At 39.0% G+C, this 25,250-nt stretch overlaps 2 protein-coding genes across 5 annotated transcripts in view; one reads left to right on the top strand and one right to left on the bottom strand.

Moving 5' to 3' along the window:
• kif5ab (kinesin family member 5A, b) overlaps positions 1-4,144 on the bottom strand; it is an 86,117-nt gene extending 81,973 nt beyond the window's left edge. For both annotated transcript variants that reach the window (XM_042505773.1, XM_042505781.1), the window contains exons 1-2: positions 4,039-4,144; positions 1,632-2,285 (exon numbers count right to left, since the gene is read on the bottom strand). In XM_042505773.1, the coding sequence (XP_042361707.1) occupies positions 1,632-1,760 (129 nt within the window). In that variant the 5' untranslated portion in view covers positions 1,761-2,285; positions 4,039-4,144. The remainder of the gene's footprint in view (positions 1-1,631; positions 2,286-4,038) is intronic.
• dctn2 (dynactin 2 (p50)) lies at positions 3,134-24,178 on the top strand. Of its 3 annotated transcripts, none has more exons than XM_042505811.1 (15): positions 3,134-3,225; positions 5,030-5,098; positions 7,689-7,694; positions 8,526-8,622; positions 9,952-10,013; positions 10,302-10,400; positions 12,861-13,021; positions 13,704-13,857; positions 14,113-14,178; positions 14,438-14,476; positions 15,698-15,775; positions 16,835-16,906; positions 17,995-18,097; positions 20,599-20,690; positions 23,338-24,178. In XM_042505811.1, the coding sequence occupies exons 1-15, from the start codon at positions 3,205-3,207 to the stop codon at positions 23,422-23,424; spliced, it is 1,206 nt and encodes a 401-aa protein (XP_042361745.1). In that variant the 5' UTR covers positions 3,134-3,204; the 3' UTR covers positions 23,425-24,178. The 3 variants fall into 3 exon arrangements, with proteins under 3 accessions (XP_042361745.1, XP_042361727.1, XP_042361737.1); XM_042505793.1 differs by lacking the exon at positions 3,134-3,225 and adding an exon at positions 4,490-4,706; XM_042505803.1 differs by lacking the exons at positions 3,134-3,225; positions 7,689-7,694 and adding an exon at positions 4,490-4,706.
• Positions 24,179-25,250: the final 1,072 nt, after the last annotated feature.

Here is a 25,250-nt window from a genome sequence, read left to right as displayed (position 1 = left end):
TTATAGTCATCTGAGCAGAAGGAAACTGATGGTTAGTACATGAAGTGAAATATAAGAAGGGAACTGCACGCTTCTGTTTCATAGACATTATCAGTTCTGAAGGCTCCTGCTGCCATACAGGAGTGCCGATGGGAAACGACAGCAGTGCAGTGTATATTTTATAACGACAACAGATCACAGTTCCCGTAACTGGATAACATGATTTCACTTCATTTCTGCAGATGCTGTTTCCAACTGTCATCATCTGTGGACTAATTTAAAGAATGCATTTCCTCTGACTACCACACTGAAGCCTGAACGGAAACTCTGACATTAAATAAATCATTTAAAGAAAGCGACACAAGAAAGTGAGATAGCTTAAAATAATCTCCTAATGTACAAGAATGAACACCTGCATTAATTTTTCATTCTTCTGCTCCCCTCAAACACACCCAGAACACATTTAAACACAGATTGACGCGGGGATGAATGATTTCAAGCAGAGTAAGGCCAAACAGCATCAGAATAATGTAATAATGAGCATTCAATCTGCTTGAGGAAGACATCCCACTGCTGCTACAACCAGGATATTCAAGACAGTCTCACAGGGGTATCTACCTCAGCAATGCTGTGTTGCATTTCAATATGGGTGTGTGCGCTAGCGTTTGCATGTGTGTGTGTGTGTGTGACAGCAGAGTAAGCCGATAGGGATTTTCTGCTGTCTTCATCATCACTTGAAGTCAAGCCTTGGGCCAAATGTGTGCAGGATCTGTCTCTCTCTGTCTCTCTCTCTCTCTCTCTTCCTGTGTGTGTGTCAGCCTTGGCCCAAATGTGCTTCATGTCTAAACAACTGGAATATTTACATTTAGATCACTCTTAATCCCCCACTGTTAACCTCAGCCTCAGGTATGTACGCATCAGATTGACAAATGCTTTACAGCTTCATTTCCATTCGCACCTCCAAAGCAGTGACACTGATCATCAGCTTTCTATTCCAAATCCATTCACTGGACAGAAAAACATATCCCACAGAGAATAATGATTATGACTCCCATTACATTTGCAGCACCCGATACTTCAACAGTGCATTAAAGGCTGACTGCAACATGCATCAACAACAATCAATAAATCCTGCATGATGTTCTGAGGCAGGAATAACACACAGCAGATAAATACCACGGGAGAAGCGGCTAATGAGGCAGTGTGGGATCACAGAGGTGGGGTCGAGATGCATCTTCAGAAAATGATGAGTTTTTAAGTTCTGTACGATGCTGGCAGAGCCCAGGCTTGTGGAGTTTATTGATCTTGGGCTTATTTTGAACAAGAAAGGGATGATTTTTTTTCTGGCAAATCATGAAATCAGAAACTAGATCATGAAATGATCTAGCCCTTTTTTTCTGCAAGGCTTAGTAAATGAGATATATCTGGGAAGCCTTGTTGCTCTTTCATAGCAGCTACACACACCTGAACGATGCAACATGCTGATGAGAATATTGATAAATGCTGTACTGAGTTGGATTACTGTCAGAAGCCTTTAAGCCTCCGGGCTTGTCTGGCCAGGATCTGATGTGTGCGCGAGATGAGAAGTGTTACCCCTGGCGTTTTGCATGGAAAGGTGATAAAACGGAAAGAGATGGTTAAAGATAACTTACCCCGAGGATGACAGTGTCTTCTCCTTGAAATATTGGGATGAACTTATCTCCGCGGATAATTTCGGACTTGTTCAGGGGACGAAATCGGCACAACACCTTAATATTGCATTCTGCGTTTGCATCAGCCATTGTGCAGGAAAAATAGTGGACGCGCTCCCCAAAAAATAAATTATTAAAAATAAAATATTCCCTGTGCAACCTTTTCCCGTGAAGCACCTGGACGCGGACTGAACGCACCGTCTATAGCAGCATGCAAAGCGACACTGGCAGGCGAAGCATTTGGAAGAATGGACAACTACGAGTTTTGGGAGAGACTAAAGCCGAGTTAATTCAAAAAATGGCATGCATGAACGAAAAAAGCGCCCGTTTAGGAGAGTTTCTTGTTTCAGATGCTCTCAAAAGAAACTCAGGTGCAGTTGAGCGCTGGAGAGCAGATGGAGAGTTGTAAATGGGGAGTGTATATTCCAAAGTGGTCCGGTCGGCGGTGTCTGGATAGGTTGCAGACGGCTCAGGAGCATGCCTTGCATCTCTGTCATCCGTGCTCTCTTACTGGGGGCGGGGCGTGCTGGAGTAGCGACTCAAATCCTCTCTCATCAGCATCGCTGAGCAGAGGGACCGAGGAGCAGAGAGGAGCTCCAACTCTGCCTCTTATTCCTGCAACCATATTTAACACAAAAGTTCACTTTTAACCATTTAACACAAGTTCCAGGTGAAGCACAAAAACCTTCAGGTGTTGCTTGCTGCATCTAAAGGTATATTCTCCGTGGCCAGTCATTTTTTAGGAGAGCATCTTTTTTTTCAGGTCTGCACCAGACTGGTCGCCATGGCGATGATGTTTTGCATAACAAGCTGGGAAGTCATATGGGAACCAGAGGCTTCATTATTTTTGTCAAGAGATTTACAAGGGTACTCGATTGATGTAGTAGTGCACTTTCATCAAGTTGGAAGACTCGAAAGAGACAGATTAAAAAAAGAATGGAAGAAGTTGAAGCAGCTGAAAATGGATACAGTCCCCCAAATGCTGGCTAGGCCTATTAGATTTCCCCAAATGCACCTCCATTGTACTTTTCACCATAACCTCCCTGCCTGGAAAAAAATGAAAAAATAAAAATCCAACAAGAAGGTACAGCTTCCCTATTCTGAAACAGCTACATGATAAAGATCTGTCATTATACTACTTTTTAAATGATCTTTATCACATTTCATTGTATTAGTTCTCTTCTATACTTAATTTCTTGAGTGTTGCAGTACTTTGCCTTATTTTTGTTATTAGGCCTATTTCTATTTCTTTTAATATGTTTATTGTATGTTTAATGTTTGCACCAAAAAACAAAGTAAATTCACTGTAAGAGAAAACCTACTTGGCAATAAATCCTTTTCTCACTTCTTATTCGGATTCTTAATGGGTTTTTTTTAGACTACAAAAAGCCCCTCAAGAGCCACAGAAGACATTAGCCAACAGGTGTTTTCAACAGGCTAATTAGCCCTCGTGATGAGTAAACAGAGCTCTGTAAAACTGGAGCACAACCTTAAAATCCATGAGGCCTCTACCAGTGTTTCCTCGGGGCTTTTAATGCACAAGTCAAGAAACAATGTAAGAAAGAATACAATTATGGTATTGCAGCTGACTGGTATGTAAACTGCATGCGTTTGCATTTTGATCAGAGATATCAAATAATAAAAGGCAAGCTATGTAACAGGCTGTACATCAATAAAAAGACCACAATGTCAAGAGCTGTGTTCCACGGTGCTCGGAAAGACAAAAGTATGGGCAACTGGGCCTACAGATTATGCCTAACCATCTAATCCAATCGCGTTATTAGTTGACACTAATGATGCCACTTTCATCGTATTTAGCCGGTGTTAAATGTAGCCTAATGCATTATGCCGTGCACTATACCGAAATATAACTAGTAACATGCTGAGTGTGGTATATAGAGGTGATAATACGAAAAACAAACACGCGTTACCAGGGCATGCTGTTATGTTATGTAGCCTAGCTAGTAGACATTTCTGTATATATAGTATGAAAAATCAATTCCTGTACTGTGCATGAAGTTAGCTAGCAAGAATTTGATAATAAATCTTAGACAAGTATGCTTATTCACATTTGGGCTACTTTAAAATGTGTTTTCATGGTATGTAGCATTATTTCAAGAGTTTTAAGTGAGTGAATGTTTTGATTTGACAGTTTGTTACTTGCTGTTCTTGTTGTTGTTGTTGTTGTTGCTGCTGCTGTTCCAACATGGCCTCCAAACTGCCCACTTAAAGTACAATTGGAAATTTTAAAAAGTAGGTAAAACATTGAACATATTGTGGCGTAACTTATTAGAGAAGTCAAACAAAACACATAAAACAGGACAGTATCACATTTTACTTTCTGCATTTACTAGAGTAGGCTACTTACCACTTTACAGGTGTAAGGTGTCTGCTTTTGTTCCCCGACAGAGAGAACTATCTTCTTAATCGACCATCTTTGGCCTGTTGATTGGGCTGTTTGCTCGTGCCGTTAGCGCCACCGTGTGACCACTCTGTTGCAATTCAACCACACAATTTTCGCTCAAGACTGAATTATTTTGTTGTTGAACGCAATTAGTTGTTAAAAACGTATATGAGCGTGACAGCAAATATCGTACACCCCGGGAAAGGCTCGTAAGACGACGCTAAACGGCAGAAAAGGGAACCGTTAATAACGTTAAATCGTATTCGTCAAACTGAGCGCGTGTGTGATGACGCTCCACCTTGTCATGAGGAGTGTTTGTTTTGCTGATTATGACCGGCCGTTGAACGCTGTCCCATTGACACAGCGAATACAACACCGCCCGTCCGCATACGCTTGAACCAAACCCAACGTACACGCTGTCAAACCAAGCTAGTGACCACATCAGCCTGGAAGCCTCCGCCGGCTGAGAGACTGCTGGCTCATCCATCGTTAGCTTTTGTTACATTTTGATTCGATTCATTGATAATTTACACGTTTTAACAACTGTAATTATATTCTGTCGTGATTTGTTGGTCTCGTCTTTGCCCCCGTTGACAATGGCTGATCCTAAATACGCAAACTTGCCGGGAATTGTAAGTGGCTAACGCTAGCAGACAGATTAGCTCCATTGCTACTTGGCAATGCTAGCTCCAAGCTGTAGCAGTTTAGCTAGCTAACATCTCTGATGTTTACTCTGTTGTCTGCTTATTGTTTGCAACTGCCATGCAGCTGCTATCAAAAATTGTAATTTCTTAGTTGCTAAATGTTTCAGCTAACGTTGTGTCCTGTGATACAAGCCTCCAGTAAGCTAGGGCTAACAAATACGTGTTGAATGGGCCGGGGCGTTGGCCAGGCTAATGACAATAAACGGGATATGTGATCGTTTAATATGTTGTTCACCTGATTGTTTTATTAGGCCTTTAACGAGCCCGACGTTTACGAGACCGGTGATCTTCCAGAAGATGACCAGGCTCAGTTTGAGTCGGTGAGTTGACGTTTTGGATTCACTGGATTTCTGAGTTTGCAGACTGTTAGCTGATTCTCTGCTTACTAAGCTAACCTAACTTGCTAACAAGTGTTTACATACAATACGTATACAATGGAGGAAGCATTGATTTCTTGATTGCAATTAGTGTGCATTATTTCTGACATGATTAAACACCCAACCCCGCAATAACTTGTCTTCATATTACTGCTAAGATTGCTAAGCACTTAGCAGTACATTATTAATTGTGAAATTTGAATAAAACAGTGCCACTACTTTTTTGCTTTCCTCACTAACTCTATGGGGCAAATTTAAAAAACGTATATATTATATGTGTTCTTCTAAAAGTTGTAATATGATATCCTCTTGATTTTATTGATGCATTATAAATCATTGTTAATTTCTATGAAAAACTTGTGGTTCTTCAAAAAATGTGTATATTTTGTGCATATTTTGATCAAAATGCAAGGATGCTTAACTCAAGTCACTGTTAAACATATCTTTTTTATAATATGCACATTAGTTTATCTGCTCATTTATACATGGAAGAGAAAAAAATATGGGAAAAACCTTCCTTACAGTCCCATTCAAGCCCTACTGTCTATTAAAATTTCAAGAAACAAAGTCTACTATTGAAGTTTATAACTATGTCATGATGATGGTCTTGTGATTACTGCTCACTGCCATCCAGCTGTAACATTAAGCAGAGTTAGCCGTGGCATTGTTTGAGTGCAACCTTTTTACAGTGCTGTTAATAAGCACGCTGTTAACTGTAGAGAGATGCTGGTCTGCTTTTCAACATGTCTGGGCTGTTTACTGACCAGCTGAGTGAATCCTAATTGGCATTTTCCCTTCCATGTTTCCACATTCGGTCTTCCTAAACCCTTGCCCTTGTTTTGACTCTTCCTCACCCCTCCTGGGACCCTAGTTTGTACAAGTAAGAATGGCTCCATTTTATTCTCAGTGAGCTTAATGCCATGCTTTTTATGCATGTTTTTTAAAATCTCATCCATTTTTCTTACCTTTTATTGATTGGGATGAAATGAGAAATGGATCGATGGAGTGACTCTTTTTTTGTGCTCTGTAAATCATCAAGTTGTGATTGTTTTGAAGTGCAACGAATTGATTCTTTTCCTCCTATTTTCGTTGCTCATTTAAGCTTTTCAAGGGAATAATGATGTTGATGGGTATTCAGCGGCACTTTAATTTGCTCCTCACTGGGTCATGCTTTGACGAACAATGAAGCTCAAGTATGTCTCTGTGTGACTGTGAAGCTCTGACAGGAAAAAGAAAAGTGTTTATTTTCTTTAGATATTTCCCTTTTTAACCTGTCATCATGTTCTAACAGTTGCTTCCTGCTTAACCACGCTATTCTGACTAACTGGATATTTTAAAGGCCCCTATAGACTGTGCGGTAGTATCTTGCAGGTTCAGTGCATGTCACATTGTTACATGAGATGGAGGTAATATAATAAAATCTGTGCATGACCATTGAGTGTATCAAGAGTTGTTCTGTTTCTGGTACCAGTGTCACAAATCCCTCCAACACTGTCTAAAATGCTTGATTGTGTACCAGTCAGTACAAGAGTATGCACCAATCCAATACCATGTCATTTATTAATATACCTTAAAGTACTTTCGCACCTGGATTCCCTGAAATTAGTTTTCAATGCTACATTTTAGAAATGTGAAAAGACTGTATTTCCAGTAAATAGTTTATTGTTAGCTGTTAAAAAAGCAGTAAAAAGGCAATGTACAGTGTGCAGGGCTTTAGCCAGTAATAATTGTATACTGCTTACACTAAGTAAGTAGTATACAATTTCTGACACTTTCTTTGGTCAACAATGCTCTAAATTAGCATTTGGTGAACATGTTTCACGTTGCAACCAAGACCATTATCTTGGTTCAGTGGCAACTGTTATCATTACCTTAGCAAGGGAAGTCCAAAATCTCACAGTTTATAGGGGCCCTAAGTTGGATATATTTCATTAACAGTTTTGGCTTAGTCTAGCAAATTAATTTAGGATGAACAGCATGTTGTCAAGAAATGAGTTACCCTGATGAATGATTTATGATACATAACTTCTGTAACACAATGCATATTCAGGTTTTAAGCTTTGACTTCTTTTAAGCACCCTTAAACCACATGTTACCCTTCATTCTGACTCATGAATTGTTTTTTTTTTTTAAAACACCAACCCCCTGTGTCCATAACATAATGTAGTGAGACCTACAGTGCCCTCCATGAGAGCATAAGGTTGCACTGCATTATAAAGTGCAGTATGGTATCAAGAGAGAAAGTAACTTGTTTGTGTTAATGGACCATCTTACCACCCTGAATGGGGGAAGATAGAAAGAACTGGAGACGTTATAAGCAGCCTGAACAGTGTGTCTCCAGGGCTTTTTTCAGCAGCAATTCTCAGAACACTGCTTTCTTTCTTATCTTTCCCCAACCCCTGGCCAACTGTTCCTGTTGTGTGCATGGCATGTGATAACCACATTAATCTGTGTTGTCTCTCTCTCTCCCCCCTACTTTTTTCTCTCCCTCTGCTCCTCCGTTACTTTCTCTAACTCTCTTTGGAAACCCAAGGAGCTGGTAAGAGCCTGACTAACTCTCCTCCTCACTCTTCCTCCTCCTCCTCCTTACATCTGTGTAACTGTCTTGTGTTGTGTGTGTTTTGTTGGTCTGTCTCTTTTTTTATCCAAATCTGTGTGTGAGCGTGTACTCATGTCATCTATTTGAACATGTCGGTGGTGTTTTAATTTTACCCTTAGCCTGTAGTTCATCATGATTGATCACAAGGATGTTTTGATCAAATGATGCACTTCTTAGTGCTCACCCAGAATCACTAATCACTGAGCCATCATTTAGAAAAGAAAGTGTTAGTGGCTTCCAGCTTTTCATTCACGTAACCTAAATTTTACCATAGTAGACACGGATGACACATTTTTATAAAAGTTGAACCTTTTTAAAGATGGTCTACAACCAGGCCTAGGTAAGACTATGGCTGTAATCATTTTGCACATTTGTCTCTTGCCTGCTGGTACTTTAAATTATGTTGAAATAATCAGGATTTGCCCCAGATAATTTCTGCGAAGCTCTTGCATGATTCATGGCTATAATGGCTTTTAATTTCTCAGGGTATCTGATCTTGGTAAGAAGTAATACTTCCGTTGACTTAATCACATAATTCAGTATCTTTTAAATTATATTTGGGGCAATGACCAAGCCAAGTGTACTTCTTCCTCTCAGATAATAACAACCTTTCAACATATTTCAAGTCTACCTTGGGCTTCGAGACTTTTGGCTCACTGGCTCAGTAAGCCAAGGCTCATTTTGAAGCCTTTGCTGTCTGTATAGTCTAACAGCCCTTTTAAAATTTTGTTTATGGCCATCTGACTTTATTCCCTGGTGTTTCAATGACAGGAGGAGCTCTGCAGTGACAGTGTGGAGAGGATTGTGGTCAACCCCAACGCAGCCTATGACAAGTTCAAGGACAAGCACGTCAGCACCAAGGGGCTTGGTCAGTTCATAGTGGATGATAAAACACTTAAAACCTTTTTTTTTTTTCATCCAAACTCATAAACTTCACTGACTTACCATGGTAACAGTTGTTGGGGGTTTGGGGTTGTTGTTCTTTAAACTTTATGGAATACATTATTTACTTACACTACAGTAGGTATGTTCCAGAAGTTGTTGAAAAAAATCCACAAATTAGAAAAAAAATGTAAAAATTAATTAAATTGAACAGCAAAGAAATCAAATGTAGGGAAAATAAGGAAACATAATGGGGGAAAAAAATTCAAGGTCTTCTAAATTGAGTAAAACTAGAGTGTCTTAATCTAATTTCAACAGTAATCAAGTGCATTTTAAAATTATCTTAAAAATATAAAAGGAGATAGGTTTTTAAGCCAAATCATTTTATGTATATAATATTTTGCTGAAACAGTGATCAAGATAGGTAACATAGAGATGTAACACCACCTTTAATAAAGATAATGATTGGGAGTTGCCACAAATTTAAAATATATATGTAGATTTACACAACGTCTTTGTGTTATTTAGCCCGCCCTTGTTGATATAATGGATTGGACAAAAAATTAATAGTTACAGTTACAAGAGAAATACAAATGACAACTAATAGAAGGCATCCAGCATTAAAAATAATGTTGCAAAATACAAGACTGTTCACGGTTAAGTCAACTTTATTTATATATCCCAATATCATTACAGGTTTGCCTCATAAGCATACATACAACACCCTCTGTCCTTTTCGACCCTCAGTTTGGATAATGAAATACTCCCCCCAAAAAAACGTTTAACAGAGAAAAAAATGGAAGAAACCTTAGGAAGATCAACAGAGGAGGGATTTCTCTCCCTGGACAAACAGACATGCATAGATATTGTGTCCACAGAATAGACCAACCTAAAAAAAATTACATTATCGACGATCCAGATGACATCATACATAGAATGTAAAAATACCATGAAGAAAATGGATCCATGAAGATGTCAAGCAACCAGACCCCGAGCCATACGACCGCCTCTTCACCTTACCTTGAAAGAGGACAGACTGCTAAGACACAAAAAGTAATGTTAAAGCACATCATTCACTAACACAGAAGAGAATGAAACATGCAAACAAAGACAAGAATAAAACAGGAGAAAGGTGCTTTTGTTTCAAAATGTTGCTCCTGTGTTACAGGTCTAACAGACACAAATCCATCCTTTTGGTGAATTTAAACCCCAAATCTTGCTCTGGCTCAGACTGGGCTTCATTGTGACAACCATTCTGTTTTTTCTGTCTGCTTTTTTTGATTTCTACCACAACCCATTTGCCTCCTTTTCACAGACTTTTCAGACAGAATCAGTAGGAGCCGAAGAGTGGGCTATGAGTCAGGAGAATTTGAAATTGTGAGTACACTCTGTTCAGCAGAAATTCATAACGTCACTTTTTATGGTTTTAGAAGGTTTTCCATCGAAGGGTAACAACACCATTAGGATTTTTATTTCACTCGCTATACACGTTTTCTGAAAAAGTCAAGAGTCTGATCTCTCTGTTTATTTATTCATTTTATTTGTAAAGGGACCATGTACAGTATTAAACACAAATTTTGCTTCAAGCTAATTTTCTGTACAAGGCTCACTTTGCTGTTGTGTGATATTCATACCACTTCTCACTTCTCTGGGATCATTGTTTAGCTCGGAGAGGGCTGTGGAGTGAAAGAGACGCCCCAGCAGAAGTACCAGCGCCTGGTGAACGAGATCCAGGAACTCACTCAGGAGGTGGACTCCATCCAGGTGAACTGACAGCGAGAGAGACACACACACACAAACACACACACACACTCAAGCACACCTCTCCTTTGCCCGTAGGACTTGGCAAGGGATGGTCCTCGCTGATTATCCAGCCTATATCTTGCTGTCTGCACACAAATTCAATTGCCTTTCACAGAGGGACTTTCCTCCGCTCTGCTCCTTGACCGCATCATCATGCATTTATTCAGGAGAGAGCAACTGAGCTGTTTAGCCAGAACAGTTTCAGATTTGGAATGTACATGTCCAGTTCCTAATGTTGCACCAGAGACCTGAGCTTTTAAGGCATGTGCACTGAAGCCTTAAATTCACCCTGGTAATGACTTGAGTAAAACTGGTGCAAGAAAATGCTTTTCAGACTTACAAAGGCCCCTCAACCCCAGAAACTAATTAAACCTTGGGTGTATTTAACTTGGATACACATGGAGGTGGGTGTGCTGCTCTATGAGTCCAATACCAAATTCAAGCTGCGAATTGGCAGTTTTTGTGACAGAATCCGCGGGCTTTTGTTCATGCAGGTCATGCTGGCAGAGTAAACAACCTGTCTGTGGGGAACAAGCTGCTTCTCTGCTACAGTCTCTAAATTTAAACTTGTGAAAGACTTCCGTGGAGCAATTAATTTGCTTTCAGTGATGTGTGTCCATTCATCAGGGTGAATATAGTGAATTAACAAGTCAATTGCTGCATGCATGAATGAAAGTGTACTGTGATTTGCCTAACTGAAAAATAATTAAAAAATGCCATAGTTTGATGATATTGTGCTAAAGTATAATGCAGGGATCACACCCAGAAATCATATTGTGCAAAGTTTTGCCTGACAACTATAGATTGTTTTGCTTTGCTGTTGTTGTTTTTAAAGGAAGATACTGGCATTTTCACCCTCTTATTCTCATAATTGTTTTGAACGTTGGCCAGAACAACAGCACAAGCAGCTTTTTCAAGTTTTCAAAAAAAAAAACAAAAAACTTTTGCATAAATAATCGAGTAAAAAAAAAGGAAACACAAAAAATAATCTATATTTGGTAATTAATTATTAATCTATATTTAGAAATGAAAATGTCTTTTAACCTTTTAAGAGTACATCCAAAGTCATATTCTATACCTTTTAACGATATATGCCAAAATCATACAAAAAAATCAATTTCTTAATATTCCGACATCAAAATCCAATCAAATTTTCATCCTTTAAAATAAAATACTAACAGAAGTTTGTGCCAATCAAATTCAACAAATGAGATCATGACATCCAGTCATCAATCATTCTGCAACGTTTTGCATCACAGAGCTGAGATTCAGTTGTTACCTAGCTCACAACAGTGTGGTATGTCAGTGTGTCTTTTGGTGTTTGCTACCTCAGACCTTGTTTCATTTCCCCAAAATACCATGGTTATGGGCCCGCTGACTTGTATTCATTCCTTTAGAAGAAAGTGGTGTGTGTGACCGCTCCAGATTTGTACAAGGCATTTTACAGTTGACTGCTTCAGCAACTACATATGATGGACTTTGTCTCCCTGATAAATACTCCTATCTCATCTGTGTTACTGTAGGGACCTCACTTTTATGACACACCCATTTTTCAACAATCGAGTCAAATTCCTTTCAACTTTATGTCCTGCCTGCCTATCCTGTTTCACTCAGACAGACGTCACGATTTTGAAGCTGGATACTTTTCATACTACTTTTTCAAGAATGTCCTGACCAAGACAGGCAGCAACATAAGTTACAGACAACACAGAAGAAAAATACAAAAATAAAATGTACAGCTCCAAAACAAACAGCATTAAATACAAAAAAACAAAATGAAGTTACCACAAGGATGGACCAAAAAGTATGTTATATATAATATATGCCATAAGTGAACCATGAAAACAGTCATCACTTCTGACCCACTAGAAGTGTGTGGCAGTGTCTGTATCTGCAAAGACTTTGCACTCTGACTGTATTTTCTTTCTTTGCTGTGTTCTGTGCATTTCTGGGCATCAATCTTGGGACAGTTTATAATCCCTTGCCCAATATCAGTGTGCAGGATGTGAGTGTGGCAATCCTCAAAAATGTAGCGACCAGGTGCCAGATCATAAGCGCGGATTCAAGAGTAGCTGCTAAGCTGGATAGAAGGACTTTGAATGTGTGTTTACATACTGCAACTGTCAAATCCTACTAATTCTGCCTTTGAGCAGATCCTTACTGAGTTAGCTACAGCAGCTAATCCAAACCCAGGTTAAAAAATACTGGAATATCCTTTTACTTCTGTTGTTTATGAAATATTATGTCAGAACCAATCCTTTTAATGGCTAGTGCAAGGGGGCGTGTTTACCTACAAAGTATGTTTTCCTACTTTTTAAGTAGCTGTCTGGGTTATTTCATCACCCTCTGCGTTGTTGTTCAAAAAAACACAACCATCACTGCTGTGCGGAACTCAACAATCTCCGTGTCTCTCTTCTCCAGGCCGCCACAAAGGAAAGCAATGCAGAGGAGCGCCTGACCCCGGTGGTGCTCGCCCAGCAGGCAGCACAGCTCAAACAGCAGCTGGTTTCTGCCCACCTCGACTCTCTGCTGGGACCAGAGGCACACATCAACCTGGCTGACCCAGATGGAGCACTGGCCAGGTGAGCTGACGGGGGAGGGAGGGTGCTGAGACAATAACACAAGAGGACAAGCATCTGGAAATTTGAAACCTGAAGCTACATTCTATCAGACCGTGACAGAGTGATGAGCTGGTGGTGAGGGAATGGGTGGAAAGGAAAAGCTTGAATAAATAGAGGGAGTCAGCAGTAGATGGATAGAGGAGCAGGGGAGTTAACTTCATGAGCCAACTATAACTGAAATATACAGTACAGACTGAGGGAGTCAGAAGGGCAAGGCAGTACAGCTGGTATCAATTGCCCACATAAACCCCCCTGATCTCAGAGAATCGCTACCTGGGGAGCACAAGAACCGATGGACAGAAGATTAAGGAGGGGAACCATAAACCGGAGAAGGTGGAAGATTAACTAAGAGAATCCATAGAGAGGATAAAAACATACTGTAGGGACGTGTCAGACTGCAAGTCTTGAACTGAAGGTAAAGAGGGAAAGTGACGGTGACACAAGTGAGAGAAGGGGAATAAAAGGTGATTAAAAATGCTCTAAAAAGCTAAAGCTCACTTTGACCTTGCAGTTTACAATAGAGCTTAAAAAGATTGGTTGCAAAAGAGGGGTGGGGGCGCAGCAGCAGCAGCAGCAGCGCATTCAGCTGATAGCAATATTGACCATATAATCCTTTTGTGTTTCGTCTTCCGTCCTCCCCCAGGCGTCTGCTCACCCAGCTGGAAGCGGCCAAGGGCAGTCGTGGCAGCGCTGTGGGAGACAGCAAGCCGATGGCATCAGCGAAGGGCCCAGATGGAGTGGTACTCTACGAGCTGCACAGCAGACCAGAGCAGGAAAAATTCAACCAGTCTGCCAAGGTAACATGGAGAGGGAGGCAGAGGGAGTCAAGTGTCTGGGATGAATGCACTCGTGAAATGAGCAAATGTTTCAGCGGCGTGTTTTTGTTTTCGCTCTCATGAGAGGAATGTCAGAATATGTGGTGGCAAATAAACGGGACAAAAGGCAGGAACGTGTGTGTCTGTGTGTCTGTGTGTCTGTGTTGTGTGTTGTGTGTGTCTTATGGGACGCTGTTGTCACCGCCAGCCATGTGTTGCCTTGTTTTGTCCCCGTAGATGGCGGAACTGGAGAAGCGTCTAGCTGAGCTTGAGATGGCTGTTGGCTCAGGATCAGACAAGCAGGTACACACCGACTTACACGCAGTCTTTAAACACACACACACATCCTCTCTAATGCTTTTCTCTTTCATTCACACTAATTTTGTTTTTCTCCTTTCCTCTTTCACTCTCACACCAGTAGAATTTTTATGCTCCTGTTGCCGTGTAACCATTGTCTATGTGAAACTGAAGTAATATCAGAATCACTTGATTTATGTAGATTATGGCAGTGGCTTAATTCTTCTTGTAATTATTTTTTTCCTTTTTTGTGTTTTTGTTGCAGGGACCTCTGAGTGCTGGTGTACAAGGAGTCGGTTTGATGGTAAGAAGTCACCACTTTCTTTTGGAACACATTAACCCCTTATTTACAAAATGAACATACGACAGAAAGCTTCGCATACTGTCATTTCCATGTAAAGCTCAGCGTTTGTCAATCTGAACGTGAGCTGAGGCTACAGTCAAATCTCACATCAGGTCTCAACTCATGAAAGCAGACTCAATAAGCGCTGTCACATGCTCCTCAGTCTGAGTGGAGCTTTTATACTATATAATATAAAGGCTAATATTATTATTATTATATAGTAGGCTATAGATCAGTACATATCATGGATGTGTCAGTTAAATATTGTACACTGCATCACTGTTGACCGCAGCAGTGATTTCTTTCCATTCTGCATTCTTCTGACTTCCTTTGAAGCCACCTTTCAGGTTGCCAAACAGGACCAGTTGGTAAATGGGACCTAGGTTGTCAGCATTTTCATTTTCAGCATAGAGAGGTTTCTCTTCTTGGCCGTATCAAACCTCTTAACGTTATAAACTCTCAAGGCGAGGCCTCCAAGCCGAGAATATTCTGGGATTAGATACTTAAATGCCGTTTGTTTTCAGCAGTCACATTTAGAGATAAGACTCTGCGTTTGGATCTGCATTGGTTTGTACATGTAATTGATGAATGAGGGTTATTGTGTAAACGGAGGATGGTGTTAACATTATAAAAAGTACAACTGTATGAATTTTTACTATACCAGGCTAATCAATAGAACCCCCTTTTTTCTTGTCCAAAAACAGTTGCCCCAGTTTCTCTATTTATTATTGCGTTTTTTTCCACACAAAAAATGTTGCTAAAATACCTTTGTGGTATGTGAAATATGTCCTACTAATTCAGTTAAGAGTATAGTAACAGCTGCCTTGCAGTTGCTTTACTACTTTAGAAGTATTTATATTGAAATTTTAAGAAAGGCTAATATACCATGACATTTCCCATTACCATCCATGCGTCAAATATTATATATACACTGATATAAATTTTAGTCTATACCAGCTACTCCTACATTGCATGGAGTTTGTGTCTGTATTCATAACTCCGTGTTTCTGCAGCCAGAAAACTGGGTCATACCTCAAAGATGAATGACATCAGTTCTTCCAAGTTTGTTTATTGTTGCTGTGCTAGGAGTAAGAGCAAGAACACAAAGTTTTGTGCTCAAGCTGATATATATATGACGTGTGTTTTTTTGTGTTTGTTTGTGTGAACACTTGTTTGAATCAGGACACCATAGAGCTCCTGCAGGCGAGGGTCAGTGCACTGGACTCTGCTACTCTGGATCAAGTGGAGGCCAGACTGCAGGTGACAAATCCACACACAGCTGACAGCACAGGGTTGGAGGGAGGAGGCTTTTGATTTCAATGCCAGTTGTCATTTATTACATTCTTATTTTCCATAGAAACTTTGTGTTTTAAGACAGTGGGTTTTTTTGGGTTTTTTTTTTTTTGCTGTCTTACAAAGAGTTCAGTGATTGATATTTTATCCTTGTATGTTCAGATTGGTCGAGGTGTGCCAACAAGATGCAACAGCTGGCCCAGCAAATCCAAAGCTCATTAAAAATTTAAATACACACTGTATCATATGTATCTAACAAATGTTAGGCACAAAGGAGGTCTGCTCACTGTTAAGGTCCAAATAAATAGTTTATTTAGCTCGTTCATTTTTCAAGGCAATGTTTCGATCCGCATGATCTCGAGATAGGTGTGAAAGAGCAAACAGGCATGTCTCATAGATGCAGTAAAAAACACATACAAGACATGCTTGTTTTGTCTTTCATACTTGCCTGAGGAAGATCTTATGGATCGAAATGTTGCATTGAAAAGGGAAAAAGAGAAATACACAATTTATCCGGAGCCTAACAGTGTGCAAACCTCCTTTGTGCCCTGAAGTGAAGTACTTTTTTGTCTTGCGCCTGAGTTTTTTTGGACACACACTTCATCCTTATCTATCAAATGTTAAAATACCAAACGTGACAAATCCCAGCCCTTCCTCTGACTCTTGTATGTATTGATATTTGCTACAGTTTGCCTGCTGAAAAGAATCAAAGGGCACATACAAAAACCAAGTTTTGTGGTTTGGAGGGTGTATTATTTTTTTATTTGGACTTAAGCTATGAACTTACTGTAATTCTACTCAACATTTGCTTTTTGGTGAAATACCAATAAAAACCTTTGGAAATGTATTTTCTTAACTTTTAAAACATGTCAAACTTCCATATGGTTTGGTTGCCTGCTGTAAGAAGCTTTGTTAACCACAGTATTAACATCAGTCTTATCAATGCCTGTCTTTTTTTCCTTTGATGTATCTTAATGCCCTTTAAATCGTACCTGTTGCACAACTTTTTTTTTCTCTCCCAATTAGAGTGTCCTCGGGAAAATGAATGAGATCGCTAAACATAAGGCAGCGATTGAGGACGCTGAGACACAAAACAAGGTTTGTAATCCCTGCACGTCCGTCTGTGCAAACTATGTGCAGTAATTTATCAACGTCAGTCTACCTGTGATTCCTCTGTTGCAAAGCACTTAAGGATGGAACACTGCTGGAAGACTCCTAAAATCATAAGAGATGAGCTTTTATTTAAGAAGTTGTATAATCTTGGAGTTTCACGGAAGATAAACTTGCTTGTTCAGTCTTAGTGACAAGATATTAATTTAGAAAACATTCAGTAGCAGTCGACAGCATCTGGCTGCCGGAGTAGCGCCATATGTTTAATGAGAATAGAGCTGTCTTCCACAAACAGCTGGAACTGCCTTTAAGCATTCAGAGCCAAATTAAAGTGTTATCATCAGACTTTTTGGTACTTTTGAGTCAGTAGTAAATCCAACTTTTTACAGCGTTTCATGTTAGATTCAGCTTTAAGTTCTGCATGATTTCCAAGCAACGTTTTTGTTTGTCATCAGCATTTACTGTTCAAAAGTGTTGTACACTGAACAGGTCAGTAGAGGGCAGGGCATGTTAATTGTATCATCATGGTGAATGAGAATCTCAAGCCAAGTGATATATTAGGATATTGCTGTTCGAGTCTTTGGGCAGCTTTTAAGTACTGTAATTGCCATTTAGTAAAAAGTACACAAACATGCTTTAATGAGAAATTATGTATGATAAAGTCATATGACCCACAATAAGCAGGCCCACTGTATTTAGCCATAAAATAAGCTGGAATTGAAGAAGGACAATTCTCATGCAGTGTGAACAATCTTTTTAGTGTTTGTACCACAGCGTCACAAAGTTGAGTTTGAATTCCAGGTGCTACTGTTTATCAAAATAATAAATGCAGTTATGTACGAAAGCTCAACAGAAATACACAGCAAATTTTTCACACATAATGATTATTGACTGTAGTTGCATGAATTTGTTAATTAGTTGTCATTTATACAATTTACATAATACAATTCAAAAAACACAAAACTAGGGTTGAATTTGTGACCTTGGGTAAGATAAACATGCTCTTAAGCTTAAAAGTTTTATCTTGGTATTAAATGTGCCTGTATGTGTTATGTATCTGTGTGTGGATCTTCCAGGTGTCGCAGCTTTATGACGTGGTGCAGAAGTGGGACGCCATGTCCACTTCAGTACCTCAGGTGGTGCAGAGGCTTGTTGCTGTCAAGGAGTTGCATGAGCAAGGTAACATAACCGGAACTTAAACTGGTTTATAAGGTGGTAACCCAAAACTTTCTTTGTGCTCACATTTAGCTCTCTAAGCCATGAAACAATAGCTGTTTTTTTTTTACTGCAGGAGCTTTTTTTTAAATAGTTTTAAGAACACCCCTTTTTTTGTTATGCCCTCACCATAAGAACTATGAATGATATGAATTTTTAGGGACTTTTTAGCTCCTATTTTAGCGTAGACACAGCACAAGCAGAACCATGAGAGACTAATTTTTAAAAACCTGGCTGCTTGGAAAACTGGCTAGCCGTGTAAAAGCTCATTGTAAACAACAAACAACACCCAGAATGGAAAAAAATGTAAGAAAACACAGATGGACCAACAATCACACTGTACTTTACTGTGTCATTTTCCTGGCCTTGAAAAGTCATGGAAGTAGTCTAAATCCTGAAAAAAATTGGAAAATTCATGGAATTTTAATGTGTGGTGAAATTAATTATCACAGAAATCTTCAGTTGATAATATAATAATAAACTTTTTTTATATAGCACCCCTCAAAACACAGTTAAGAAGTGCTTTACAATAAAACTAAATACATTTGAAGGAGAATGAAGCAAACTATAATGACAAAAAAAAGTCACCAAAATAAAAGATAAAAAAAAAAAAAAAGGCCAAAACTAAAATCAAGATAATAATTGGGAAATTCAATCGATAGTACAGCAATAATATAGACAGACTGCTTTCTTATAGAAGCATGTTTTTAGGAAAGATTTAAACAAAGACAGTGACTGAGACATCCTACATCCTCCCCTTAAGTCTTCAGCCTGGACTCAGGAACAGACACAATACCTCTGCCGGAGGATAACCTTCCACATAATTTAGTTTTTACTTTCTGCTTCTGTTAATAATGTAGCTCTAATATGCACTGATATGTTTTGTTTACCATCACATACGTTTCTTTATTTTCTCCCCATGCTCTGTCTTTCCCTACATGTCTACCAGCTAAGCAAAAATATGTTTGAATAAAGTTTGAATCTGATATGTTTAGAAAAACACCAGGCAAGAAAAATAATGTTGTGGTTTAACATGTCGGATAATGAATCCTGAAGTTTCCACATTTTTGGTATTTCCCACCATTCCTCATAAATTGTGCTGCAATATGAGATGGAGCAGTGTTATACATTATGAATGGTTATGAAAAATTTTCCATGGGTCTTTAATAAGTCATTGAAAAGTTTTGAAATTTTGTCCATAAAAATGTGTGCCAACCCTGTGAAGTCCAGGCTTTACTGATGGTTGAAATTCAATACGGTTCTGACTCCTCAAAGCGAAAGCGGCCTCGTTATGCCAACTGCGAGACGGCTTACAGTATGTCACTTAAGGATTCATTTCTGCAGTAGGAATGCAAGCAGAAAAAAAGCCCCTGAAGGTATGTAGTTCTCAGGGAAACTTCGCAGTGGGCAATACCTCTCAGGAATCTCTTTGGTCGGAGAAACGCCTCATAATAGTTATTGAGGTTGTCACTTTGCCCCATAACATCATATGAATGTACTGGTGATGAGTTTTGGTTCATATTGCCAATATTGTAATAATATTGCTCTGCGGGCACATTTAACCCCAGTAAGGATCATAACAGTGACAACTTTGATAATTTATGTTCTTTTCTTTTATGTGGGGGGAGAGAAACCTTGAAGTGACACCCATGAGAGTTCAAGGAGAGGATGTATGTAGGTTAGTGGGGGGTGGGGAGTGGCATTAAAGATTCAAAATATGTAGGATGTAGCCACAGAACATAACAGGGTGTGAACCCAGATCACGTTTCATGCGACATGTGTGCCGGGAAGTAATGCACGGCCTGGAAGATTTGCATTTGCAATGGGAAAGTCTGAGTGCAAGACAAAAGACGAAAACTAAGCGAAAATGGGATTCAAATGGATAATGGAATTAGCCTAAACCATGCCATTCTATTATAACAAAGGGCAAAAAATCACTGAAAGGGAGACTCAGAATGGTAATAGAATTAGACTAAATCTAGCAATACTGTTAAACACGCCCTCAGGGAGAAAGAGATGCATGATATTATATATCACATTATCATCTTTTTATTATTTAGCACATGAAAGCAGAACCTTGGCATTAATAGATTATATTGATAATTCGTTTCTGAGAGCCGAAAGAGGTCATTTATCATCCAGACTCTCTTTGCACCGATCTGTCACAGTCTGCAGCGAAAAGGTTCCTCGCTCAATGAGTTTGAGCTGCTCTGATTTTATTTTTCTCTGCTGATTTTTCTTTACTGATGAGGCCAAACAACTAAAATACTCCTCCGTCAGTTTCAGTTAACATTTGTCTTGACTCTCCTTCACTTTGGCTGAGAGCAAAGACAACATAACATTCTTTAACCACTTTTTTTTTATTCCCAAATTAGTACATTTGAAAACTAATACTCTGTCTCATGTCTTCTCTCTCTTCTCTTGCCTCTCGATTCCACTCCATCCAACCCCACTGTTTCTCGTAGCCATGCAGTTTGGCCAGTTGCTGACCCACCTGGACACCACTCAGCAGATGATCAACAACTCTCTGAAGGACAATAACACTCTGCTAACACAGGTACGAAGTTCAAGATCTATTGGAGAGTCGGGACAACGTACATCAGTTTTAACACTGCTTGAGCGCAGAACTTAAATTTAACTGTGTGTCCACACCCAGCTTTGTCTGCTCTGAGTTTCACACTTTGGTTTGATTTGTGCTTTTGAGGCATTGTGTCAATGATTTTGAATGTTCTTCTGGGATGGCTGCTGCACACAGTCTGGCACATGGTTGCTGCCTTTTTATAAAGTCCCAACTTCACCTGAGTGCTGTGCAGTGTCTGAAATCAACTTTTGACCAGGTAAAGGGGACTGGTAGATGAAACCAGCCCCACTAACATTAGCTGGAAGCAGACTAGTGGCAAGTGATAGTTAAGCGTAGTAGCTGATGTCTGTACAGTGCTGCGTAAAAAGCACTGAAAACGATCACCTGTGCTGCACTGTTTAGATGTGCATAAAAACACATCTGGTAGTCTGGGTGCATGTGTATGTCAAAAATCTGATGCAGATAACAAAGGACAGAGGCAGCCTCACCGTAAATGACACCAAACTGTGGTAGAGAGTCATTGTTTTTTATGACAATTTTGATACTTTACCTGCTTGTTTGGCAGAGAGCCCTCTGAGATTGACTCACCAAATGAAAAATCCAACTGCTCTTTGGGTTTGATTTTGGACCTTGATGCTGTGCCCTTTCAACGTACCAAACATAGCAAAAGACAGAAGAAGAAAAAATACAAGCAACAGGGTAGATAAATACAGCACCACACACTCTTAGGGGTTATAATTATGGGGGGGGGGGGGGGGGGTGCCTTTGGATGAGTCTATTCAGTTTTTTAGGAAAATCCTGCATAGTGTATCTTTAAAAAGGCCAGTACAAATGTATGTTTGTCAAAATTTCAAAAAAAAATTTGAGGAACTAAACTCTTTTTGTAGTCAAATGACTGAATTGCAGCTTGTTAGGCAGAAACTTAGTGAAAGCCTGCTGTAGCTCTGTATCCACAGAAGCTTTTCACAGATTGAAAACGTTGGATCCGTTGAAAAATTACTAGACAAACTCAACCACTTGCAATAACCTTTTTGTATGTGGAATAAACCAGTGTAAAAAGTGTCCTCTAATACACTTTAGAGTCTGTTTTATAAGCAGCTTTTCATGGCCAAAAGTAGGAATCTAACACAGTGCAGCTGCCCATTATGAGGACAGACGCTCTATAAAGCCTCAGTCAATACTCAACCTGTACTCTCACAGTTCAAGGCTTCTGGCTGGATGGACAAAGCAGTGCCTTGTCAAATAAAGCGTTTCTTTTTTAATGATTTCTGTTGAAACTTACAATCTTCTGAAGTCAGAAAAGTTGCAGTCTTTTCAGAGCCTTGCATTGTGTTCTGAAGTGAAGTGTCTTTTGGCTTTAGAAGGTTATTGAATCTGACGCTGACATACTTTCACAGAAAACATTCTCTCTTTGTTAGCAGGCGGTTATTCTGTAACCTCCTGGAACAGCTTGACTCTATAATAATGGCCTTCAAAAGCATTTCGAGCAATTATGTGTTTTAACTAGGTGTCAAATTTACCTCATAGATCAGTGACAGATTTATGTAATTATATTTACAATGGTGACAGCTTATAATTATTTTTTAGCATCAGTTAACTTGTTGAGAATTTCTTCAGTAATGAACTCCTTGAAATTTTTATAATGTCATCTTTTCCATAAGCCCAAAACACATCGAAAATCACGTTTAAAATAATATAAAACAGGAAAAAACAGAATGTGCACAAGTATAAAGCTAAACCAGGTAATTTTGCAATTTGTGGAGTGGAGTAATAATGTCCTGAGAAGAGAATGAAGTCACGCTCCCAGTGTGTGCGTGCGTGCATGCGTGCGTGCATTTGTGTCTGTGTCGACATCTTAGCTTCTCTGTTGTGGTGTGTGTAAGTGCATGTGAGTCCTGTGTGTGTCCCACTAATTGTCCAGCTAACTGCTACCGCTCTACACTTAGCTCATATGGGAATTACTGCTGATATGGGGACATTGTTATCACTGTTCCTGCTGTTAGCAGTATGAGCTCTGTCAGCACTGTTACTGTTGTTTACTGCTAATTATGGAGTTAGCACCATTATCTGCTGGCAGCTGGCTCACATCTTAAAAACCTCCTTTAGGTGACGCATGCAAAATTCAAAACTTGTGAGTCTTCATTTTTCTCAACATAGAGGTGGCTGAGCCGGCGTCAAGCGGTTAATGGTGCTAACTCCATAAATGGCACAAACAATGACAACAGTGCTGACAGCGATATCAGTGTTAACCAGGGGATATATATATATATATATATATATATATATATATATATATATATATATATATATATATAATATATATATATATATACATATATATAAAAAAGCTAGAACCAGTGAATTTCTGGCATTTTTGCTGAAAACAAAATAAAAATTTAAATATTTCCCAGATTAATTGAGTCAGTTGGTTTCTCAGTTAATTCACTTATAATTTCCTCAATTTGTAACCAGGTTCTCGCCATTGTAAGCACATTTGATTTAAATTTTGCTTGCTGTCTTAAACTGCCTGCTCAAATATTGCCTTTTTCTAAATCTCTTATTCACCACCCTCCCCCGTCTTTTTGTGCCTAACCTGCTATTTGCTCCCTCTTACCTGCTTCAGGTCCAACAGACAATGAAGGAAAACCTGGTGGCTGTAGAGGAGAACTTTGCCGCGCTCGATCAGAGGATGAAGAAGCTCTCCAAATAAACAGCAGCAGAGTTCGGACCGGTCTGAGAGAAGAGTGTAGACATGGACAAATATGAGCTGGCTAGAGAGCACAGAGGGGGGATCTGGGGTTTAACTCTGTCCTTTCTGGCCATCCTTCTCTTGCTCTCTACTTCGCCTCTGCCTTTTTCACTAAGTGGAATGTTAGAAAGATGGAAAAGATGGAATAACAAAAAAAAGGAGACCAAATGTTCTTGTCCAGCCTCCTTTCCTCTTCATTTCTCTTGCATCAAATTGATAAACACATTAGTCCTCTCTCTACATGCCACTGATTGCAGTCCCCTGTTAAGCTTATTGAGTTTTAGACTGGATTGTTTTTATAATTATTAGTATTAAACATAAGAAATTCCTCCGTTCCTTTCAGACCCTTGCCCTATTACTGGATTTGTCCTGTTTACTCTGGTCACATTAAATGGATCACAGTAGTGTTGGGTTGATGGGTGACACATTAAAGATATTGTCAGCTGTGTAAACAAAAACAAAAGAGATCTTTTGTCTTCTACTGTAGCAGGAGCACGTTTGTACGAGTGTCAGGGTTAAGTCATGGAAGGAAAGCTTGTAAATATGCCTGTGTACCTTATTGTTTCTTCACGCTCAGTCGCTTGTAACTATATTATTATTATGACTGAGACCAGACACCACAGACAAACTTTTAATCTGCTTTGTCATTGCCTACAAGTCAACTGTATTGTACATCTGTGGTCATGGAAACAGATCAATAAAACAAAGTGCGATATGCTTGACTCCTTTTTATTTTCATCGGGATAAAGATTGCTTTTTTTTTAATGATCACTTAACTGCTGAGAAAGCTGCCTACTTCATACTTATTTTGGTTGGATGGGGAAAAAAATGTAATTATTACTATTGAGGATTAGTAACACCAAAGCACTAAACTCCGTGTAAAAAAGCTTCACGGGGCTTGTGAGGCCTTCTTGATTTTGAGGGGTGAAAAAAGAGCTTTTTAAAAAAATACAGAAGGCCTCAGCATTATGTTTTTTCATTTCTGTGAAGAAAACTAAATTGTTGTTCTTTAAGTTTAACCCTTTGAAACCTGAGCATATTTGCTTGATATCTTTCAAAAATGTGAAGAAGGCAATGAGCAAGGAGAGAAAAAATAATGCAAAATGTATCAGTATAGTATATCATCTAAAATATAATGAAAACATATTAAAGCGTGCCATTTAAAGTACCAACGTCATTTACAGTATGTCAATAAAAAAATCACAAATACGTCACAGTAAAGTGTGTCATTCAAAACTCGATTTAAATGCCATTGTATAGTGTGTTATCAAGAATATAACAAAAAATGTCATAAAAACATCATAGCATGTTCAAAATGTCAGAAAAATGTTAAGAGTATAGTATGTCATTCAAAAAATCATAAAAAAACGTCTTTCTAAAAACATTTCTTTCTATGTAAAGTCTCTTCCCTGTGTTTTTAAAAGAAATTGCACCAGTTTGCTCTTTTGAAATAAAAATTTCCAACAAATATTAGGAAATGTATCTCTGATGCAATATTCACAAGAAGTCCAATTGGGGTTAACTGCCCAGTTTATTAGTTGTTAGGAATAATAATAATAAATAATAATAATAATAATAATAATAATAATAATAGAATACTTGATAATAGAAACAGGGTCCCTTAAGTAAAAAGGTTGCTAACCACTGTTAAAGAGCATGTGGACATGTCCTCACACGTTCCTGAACAAAAAACTATCAGGTACATTCAGGGGATGATGCAAGGTTACATACACATTCTTGGTTATGAGTCACCAACTGCTCGTCAAAATACAAAATAAAGCCATGAT

Source organism: Plectropomus leopardus, chromosome 2 (assembly GCF_008729295.1).
Source record: "Plectropomus leopardus isolate mb chromosome 2, YSFRI_Pleo_2.0, whole genome shotgun sequence".
In the NCBI taxonomy this organism is placed as follows: domain Eukaryota; kingdom Metazoa; phylum Chordata; class Actinopteri; order Perciformes; family Serranidae; genus Plectropomus; species Plectropomus leopardus.
This window is presented reverse-complemented; position numbering and strand designations above follow the sequence as displayed.